Source organism: Drosophila ananassae, chromosome 2R (genome assembly GCF_017639315.1).
Source record: "Drosophila ananassae strain 14024-0371.13 chromosome 2R, ASM1763931v2, whole genome shotgun sequence".
NCBI classification, from domain to species: domain Eukaryota; kingdom Metazoa; phylum Arthropoda; class Insecta; order Diptera; family Drosophilidae; genus Drosophila; species Drosophila ananassae.
Window position 1 is genome coordinate 22,152,968 of NC_057928.1, and position 8,503 is coordinate 22,161,470.

General features: G+C 42.6%; 1 protein-coding gene across 1 annotated transcript; it reads right to left on the minus strand.

Moving 5' to 3' along the window:
* Positions 1-1,354: 1,354 nt before the first annotated feature.
* On the minus strand, positions 1,355-6,123 carry LOC6507831 (transcription factor Sox-1b). The gene is made up of 3 exons (XM_032454450.2): positions 5,589-6,123; positions 4,063-4,654; positions 1,355-2,537 (listed from the first exon to the last, which is right to left on the minus strand). The coding sequence occupies exons 2-3, from the start codon at positions 4,593-4,595 to the stop codon at positions 1,871-1,873; spliced, it is 1,200 nt and encodes a 399-aa protein (XP_032310341.1). The 5' UTR covers positions 4,596-4,654; positions 5,589-6,123; the 3' UTR covers positions 1,355-1,870.
* Positions 6,124-8,503: the final 2,380 nt, after the last annotated feature.

Consider the following 8,503-nt stretch of genomic DNA (forward strand, 5'->3'; position numbering starts at 1 on the left):
AGTGTTTTCAGGGTAGAGAGTGGAAAAAAGCCATCGCCTGCCTCATTGCTACTTTTGTCATCGCGATACTCGTCGCTCGTCGTCCTGCAAAGGACCCTCTCACCCCACTCACTTCCTGGGCACAAAGCAAATCAAACAAACTTTTATTTCACACGTTTTTCGTTCTGCCAAACGACTGGCATTCAATGTTTTTATTTGTCTTGAAACAAGTGACTGGACGGGTAGCTCCTGATCCTGGAGGCTGGGGTTCGAGGGCGACACGTGGCCCTCCCTGTGTCTGTTAGTTTTGATAGCCATTTGACTTTACCCCGCAGCCCCTTTGGAGCAGCTGACCCGTTAAATTTTCTGGCTAATTGAAAGGATATTCAATTTAAGGACTATAAGTGCTCTTTAAATAAGTTTAAAAACTGAAAAACTTATTGGCTTGGAGGGGATGGCGTTTAAATTCTTGTTTAAAACTTTTAAAATACCCAACCAATTTATAAGTTCCCACAGGATTGCTCTCTTGGGGTGGCTCGTCCTGCTCCTCGATGACAATTTCTTTGGGTAAATATTGTCGTAGCATTTCGTTGAGTTTCGCACAAGTGATTTGGCCAGAAGTCGGGAGTCGGGAGCCGGGAGCCGGGGAGCTGGTGGCTCTTTTGTCTGCGGGTAGGTAAGGTCAAAATGCAAACATTAAATGCTGATTTCAGTTGGAGTCTCTTTCACTATAAAAACGACCTTGCGGGCAAACACCACCCACCCCTCGGCGGAGTAAGTGGGACAGGATGGTGTGGTGTGGGTTGGTCTGGGTGGTTGGGTGGTTGAGGCATCCTTGGCATTTGGTTTGGCACTTCTTATCAGCACTTTCGTTGCGCTGCAGCGTGGCATTTGTGTGACTTTTATGTGCGGCTTTTCAGCTGGTTACGATGTTGTCGCGATTGCTGCTCCGTCCCGCCAGCCACCCTGCCACCAAACCACCCATCATAGTTGGGTGGTTGCTGCTTTGTTTCTCTGCTGAAACAAAAAAAAGTGTCAATTGTTTTTTTTTGGCCGGGAATGGGGCGTTTTATTGACACGCCTCACTGGCGAGGTATTCACAGTCGGTCGCCTTAACAAGTGGGCGTGCAGGAATCCCATTAGCAGAGCCACCCTGACATCCTGGACATCTATCTTCCTAGCACCCAGAGATATAAATTTGTATATCCAACACCCCGCAGCGTGTCGGCAATTTAAACTAATAATCATCGCATCAGCAAACATTGTCGTCATTATTCAGACGCCTTTGGGCCTTTGGGCTGTGACTCCTGGCAGATTGCTTTCCGAGATTTTCATTTATTCTGGCATGAATCAGTTATGGCACTTATCTAGGAACTCTACTTAAAAATCATTTATTCTCTTACAGTTTTTTAATCCATATTTTTTGCATTTTCATTTATCACATTAAAATATAGTTTTACAATCATATATTACACAAAATTGGACATTTTCTTGATGCCTTAACAACTCTAATGCACTTAGAAGCAGGATAAAAAGGATACTTTCTTTCTTTAAGGATAAACAGTTTCAAAACAAAATAAATATTTAGCGGAAAGATTTGGAACAAAAGATGCCTCTCATTTTAGTAATAGAAACTTGACTGAAACTTTAAACAGAAAAAAGGATAAATTGTTAATCCTGTCATTTTAAAGCCTTAAATAAAATGAAAAGCTACCAAGAAAAATGCACAAATATTCAACTAACACTAGGCTCTAACATTAGGATTTTAGTTTGGCGGCTTCAGGTGCCTTGCCAGGTGGTGGCGTACCCTAGGGAGACCCTGTGGTTTCTACACGGCGTGCTCGGCGGTGGTGCCGGTGCCGGTTCCGGCGCCGTAGCGCAGTGGAGTCGGTCAAATGATGTTTGGCGGGGTGGTGGCCACCGATCCTGGCGAGGACTTGGCCGACTTGACGCAGCCGTAGGAGGAGATCCCGGTGCCGCTGCTGCTGGGGGGCGAGGGCGGTGTCTCCGGGCTTATCAGCGGCAGGTAGCGCCACGGATGGTAGATACTTCCGGCGTACATGGCCTGGAGGCGGGCCTGGAGGTCCAGGGCCAGCGTGGGATCCAGGGGGTAGTGGGCGAGGCCGGGGAACGCGTTCGGCAGGCGGGGCAGGGAGAGCTCCAGCGGCGAACCGAATCCGTACTTGGCGCTCAACGTGGCGGCGGCGGCCAACTGGACGTGGTGCGGATGCGGGGCATGTGGGTGGTGCGGGTGCTGCGTAGGCGTATGGTGGTGGTGCAGGTGATGGGGATGATGTGGATGGTGGGGATGTCCGTGCAGGTGGGGCAGCGTCTGACCCAGTGGCGACAGCTGCGGCTGCATGTCCTTCGGCGTGGACGATCCACCCGAAATTCCATTGCCTCCAGCCTGATTTACACCTGAACCGGCAGTGCCACCAATACCGTTACCTGCACCACCGCCACCAGCACCACCGCCCGGCACTGGCGATTTGTTGAGAGTCTTGGGCTTGCGACGAGGTCGGTACTTGTAGTCGGGATGTTCTTTCATGTGCAGGGCACTGTAAATAGAATAAATGTTGGAACTCTGATCAAAAGATCGAACCATTTAGACTTGATGATATCATAAAAAGTCAACCCACAATCCCACAGGTCGTAAAATCCCAGAAACTATACCCGATCCCAGACCTTATATAGACACAAGTATATGGGGGCTTATCTGAACAATTTAGCAAAGAACTTCGACTCCAACTTCGATCCCGATTCCATATCCATTTCCAATTCTGATTCCGATTCCGATTCCCAGCTGCAACAATGCGCAATTGTTGACTTTTGTTTGACAAAAACGATAAAAACCTGATAAAAGGTGTGTGCGTTTTGTTTTCTTCTTATTTTACTTTCGATTTTATTTTCTTTTCTTTTTTTTTGTCAATTCTTCACCTTGTTTTCCTTTCTTTGGTCAGTTATTTGTGCGTTATCTGGAGACCCGAAAAAAATAATATTTTGTTTTCTTTATCATCGCGCATTGGCAAATATTTAAACAAAAAAATTTGTATCTTTATATTTGGGTTCTTTTCTGTATGATATGGTCGATACGGTCCGCCCGAAAACCTGGAATGGCCATTAGTTTAAGCCCCTTCAGACGAGCCCTGCCCGTCTGCTCGTTTATAAATGTCATAAAATGTACATAAAATTCTGAACATTACTATTTTGGCAGGCCAATCCAATCAATAAAAGGATTATGACAGTCCAAACAGAGAGGTTCGTCATCGTCAACACCTTGTTACTCAATAATTTTGAAAGAATTTCCTAATTATAGAGAGCTCTACATTCATGACTTGGGAATAAAATATTACTTGGGACTTGGAAATCAAGATATTATATTATCCATTAGATTAAATAAGATCTAATATGGATATTGGAATAAAGAAATCCTATAATCTCTTTGAAAAAAATCCCATAATATAACCCCTTCTAACTCTAATCCCTCTCACCTTTCAATACTTTTGAAAACTGTAACTAAAAATACACTATATTGTCAGGCTGTTAATACCTGGTGCCTTGGATAGTGTACATTTAAAGAGGGTTTAAGAAAAAAAATGAAGAAAAAAATGCAAAATGAATAAAGTATTTCATGCAATGTCGATGCCTCTTTTGTGTGACAACTTCAATGGAAATGTTTACCCAAGATATGCCCGTAGTCCCAATGAAATTCTGACTAAGCCGGCCCCACAGAGCTCCACAATGCAGGAGGAGAGCTGCTCACAATAGTGAGCCTTTGTCTTAGCTAATCGATCAAATTTTGTGGCCAGACAGCCCGGGCAGGAGATTGACTGGCAACTGGGAAAAACTGTAACCGAAACCAAGCCAGGGTTTCCCACCCAAACTCCCACTCACTATTTTTGGATAACCTACAGAGGGAAAAAATAATATTAAAGAGTTTTATACGATTTTTTGACAGAAAACTAACAAGGGTTGTAGAGAAAAGTATTAGCTTTTAAAGAAGAGAATGTTAATTTGTATATTTTATATTTCTTGCAGTGTAATTTAACTAGTCTCCCCCCTCAAAATTTGAATGGTACTTACCGCAATCGTTTTGCCTCGTCGATGAATGGACGCTTCTGTCCTTCGGTGAGCAATTTCCATTCGGCGCCCAGGCGCTTCGATATTTCGGAATTGTGCATTTTTGGATTGTCCTGGGCCATTTTGCGACGCTGTCCCCGCGACCAGACCATGAACGCGTTCATGGGTCGCTTAATGTGGTCGTGGCCGTGATGCGACCCGGCATTTGAATTGGTATGGGATTGGGAGCTTGAATTGGAATTGGTATTGGAGGAGCCGTTGCCGCCGCTTTGCTGATGATGATGATGGTGGTGCATTTTGGGTGGCACTGGCGTCGGTGCCGCTGGCATGACGAGGTCGGTGGGCTGCGACGGTGGCGGTGTCCTGTCCCCAGACCCAGATCCTGGTACCAGACCCATGCCCAAAATGCCGGGCAACTGTGGCGAGAGGCTGCTACTGTGACTGTGGTTGCTGCAACCGCTCCCGCTGCCGCTGCTCGTGTATCCACCAATGCCGTGGCTGTGACTCCGGTGGAGCAGGGCCGAGATGCTCGTCATGGCGTGGTGTTGGGCCTGTGCCTGTGATGGGGTGCAGGTGGTAATCGTCAGGTGGTGCTCTGCAATGCCAACGGAAATGGTATTCAATAGATATGCCTTGTTACCCCAAGGGGGAGCTCTGTCTTCTGCTCCCCAATATGAGTCATATGAGCGACCCGCCAAAGCCAAAATGCAAATAAAACTCGAAATAAAGGAGTTCTTTTTTAACCTTGTTTACTTTTTTTTAAGGGGGGCTTTCAGCCGGGAATAGGTATTTATTATAAGCCATAAATTGCAAGCTGGGCTTTGCATATTTTGGGGATTTCCCTCAATTAGTTGGGGGCATTTAGGTGTTAGTTTCCGTTTCCGGTTTCAGTTTTAAATTTTGACTAAAATTTGCCTATTGTCAGGCTTAAAACTAAGTTTTAAATAAATATAAATAATGGATTGAACATAAAGTTTAATTTTCTTAAATCATAAATCTTGGAACAAGAAAATTTCCATTTTCCCGCCGAAAATGATCAGAAAAACTATTTAAACTTACTACTGGCTTGGAAAATCAAGAAAATAAGAAATTATTCAAGAAAATAAGTTTTTAGATAATATTTCTATTTATATATTATATTAAGATATAAAAAATAGAGATTAATTTTGTAGGTGAAAGAATAGTAAATATTAGTCGGTCTTCTAAATAAACTAGTAGGTTCTTGAACGGATTCGATCATTTTATCTGTATTTTTTAAGAAGTACAAAATATTTCATGATTTATCACCAAGAATGGACTTTTGTAATAAGGACTTTTAAGGACTAAGAACAAAGGAATTTTTAGCGTTTATATATTTAATATTTATTGTTTAAATAAATGTGATGCTTTAAAATAAAATAAAATTATTTATAGAACCATTTAAATTGTAAAATATTAAAGATGATTTTCAATTGTCTTCTTTAGTCCTTTTGTTTAATCGCACCTTAATATCTAATTTAAACCAAAATTAACAATATTTTGTAAATTACCTTTTCTTAATTTTTTAGATAAAAGTCTCTCTCTTTATTTGTTTTTATTTTGGTATTCCATTAGATAGTTATCACTTTATCAACAATTATATTGCACATGGATTTGTGATCGTTTTCTGCGATTGATTTTAAGTGGAACTCGAATAATCACCAAATCACTCAAAAGGTATTCAAAAACAGCCTATATTCAAAAACCAAGAACCTGACTTTCAAAACTCCATATAATGTGGAATGTGTGTTTTTTAAAGCCGAGCTCGTGCAACGTTGTACCGTTAGACAATAATCGTTTTTGGCGTTTTTTGCCGAGCGCAACGCGTCCGTTTCGAGTGCGCGACAATTTCGATTTGAAAACACATTCTATGGGCATTCGAAAACTTGCGACAGAACAGTTGGCAGAACAGAACAGTACAGAACTGAACTGAAACAGTATGGAACAAAAACGGCAACACACAAAAAAGGGAAGGGAGTTGGTATCTCTCTGTGGGTGTTGTACCAGTATCTGCGTGTGTGTATTATTGTAGTGGTTGGTGGTTCGGTTGGTTGCCAGTTCGCTTGCCACACACCAAAAAAAAAAAAAAACCAAGGACCGAGTGCGAAAGAGAGATACTGGCCAGGGCAGTGAAAGAGACGGGGCAACCATTTTGTAGAGTTTTTTAACACCTTCGTGTCGTGTAGGACGACGCGTCAACGTGGCGGCTAAGTGATAAAAAAAAATATATTCGCTGCTGCTGCTGGTGCTGGTGCTGCTCCTGCTGCTGCTTTGTATCTGTATCTTTGTATCTGTATCTTTGCATTCTATATCAATTGTTGACAATTGTCTTGTGTTGATTTTCGGTTGGTTCTCCATCTGTTTACTCACTACCAAGTGATAATATCTGCATTAATCTCGGACCAAAAGTAATGCCTTCTTTTTTAAAAAAGATTGTTTGCAAAGACAATCTATCGATCGATCGATTGGGCCCTGACTGTTCTGATCTGTTTGCCAACAAACATTTTTATTGCCGGTGGCCCGGTTGGCCCTCAATTGCCCTCCTTGTTTGTCACACAAATCGCGAATACAGGAAATTCCTTCCCCTCCTTTGCGGCTCCATTTTTCCAATATCGTTTTCTGTATAATTGCAACAACCATAAATTTCAAACACTTTGGATCCCTTAAAAGAACAGTATTGGGATGGCAAGGCATTTGCTAAAAATTTCTTATAAATGGGCTCTCTTTATAATCGATTGGGTTCAATGTTCCTCTAATAGGGAGCTGCTCCCTTCGGTACTTAAAAGTACTCAGAATTCGGTTGGTTGGTTGGCTTTACACGTGTTTACCTTGTAAGGTAAATACCATAATATGTAATACGATTTCTGGCCTCATATCGCCAACTAAGTTTGATTAATTTTTTCTACACATAATCGCATTTCGAAAGAAATTTGTTGCATTTTAATTTTAAGGAAAAAGTATATTAGGTAAGAGAAAAGGTGTATGGGTTTTAAGGGATGGGTAGCTATCTATAAGATCGTACATTATGAATATTATATTATATTATAAATATCTATCTCTTAAGATCTCTCCTAAAAAATATTAAAAATATATTATTTCTTACCATTGTTCCTATATATTTTACAATAATAAAAACTTATTATTTTTCTTTAAATTACCATAAACAAAGTTTAATTTTTTTTGTTTTCCTGTTACACTTTTTTAAAAAAACAACTGTTGGCGCCATAAAAACAGAATTCAACTTTTGAAGTGTTTCCCGCGCAGGCGTCGCTCTCCACAGCGTTCGTCAATTTTGGAGAGTTTTCGCCACCCAACCCCTCTAGATCCCCCTCCTGTCCACCACCCTCCCACATTCAACAAAACAAATGCTAAATAGGAAACGCATTTGGCGGCTCTGCTCTGTCCCCCTCCCCATCATATCGCAATAAAAATGGCAGCGTTTTGGGGGAGAGATTGTGGGCCCCCAGCCCCAAACCCAAACCCCAAACCCCAACCCTCGTCCCGTCCCGTTGGATGTGCGCGCATGTCGATGCCTTTGGACCAATGGCGTAGACAATGCCACCAGGAGGATGGAGGGAGGCACAGGATGCCGGGTCGGGCGGCTGCTTAGAAGCGTTCTCAATGGTGACGCGTTTTTTATCGCTTTTTGTTTTGCATGCGAATTGAATGCATTTTATTGGCCAAAAGCCAGGCCCAGATGCTCCCAAAACAAAGGCGTTCAACTGGTGGTCCTTGGTCCTTAGTCCTTGGAGAGGATGTTGGCTATGCGACGCCTTATCAACGCCTGGCAGAGCGGGTATATTGGGTTCAGGACCCCGGCATTCCTTCGTTTTTGTTCGCACTTAATGGACATTATGGCTGTCCCTATTATACGGACATCTCCCAGGACAATGAAACGGCAGCTAGGAATCACAGACAGAGTGAGAGTCCTGACCGAATTTTCACCTCCACCTCCACCGCTCCTCCCAGGCAGCCCAACTGCCCCACCAGCCACACCCCCCTCTATGTCTCTGCCGTCATAATTTTGGGTATTTTCGGAATAAAACTCCATGGACCATGGAGGCATTGTTTGGCTGCGTTTAGTTGCCATAATTTATGGCGGTGATGCAGAAATTTTGCATATTCGGTTCGCCCTTCAGGCGCCTTCGGGCTGTGCTGGCCCGAAAATGGGAAATGTGGCGGGCTAATCGTGATTTGTGTTTTAAATGAGGCCAAGGGAAAAACAGACGGATAAAGTGGCTGATAAGCCAATAGGAGGGGTCAAGAGACTGGAACTCAGAGGGTCCTGGGGAGTCCTGGGAAACTTCAGGCCTTCCCTTGTTTTCTATTTTCTAGAATTATTAATTATAATAATTATTATTCTAGGATTAGTTTTAAAGGATTATGGGAATTTATCCTTGAGTGACAAATATTTTTTAAATTAATT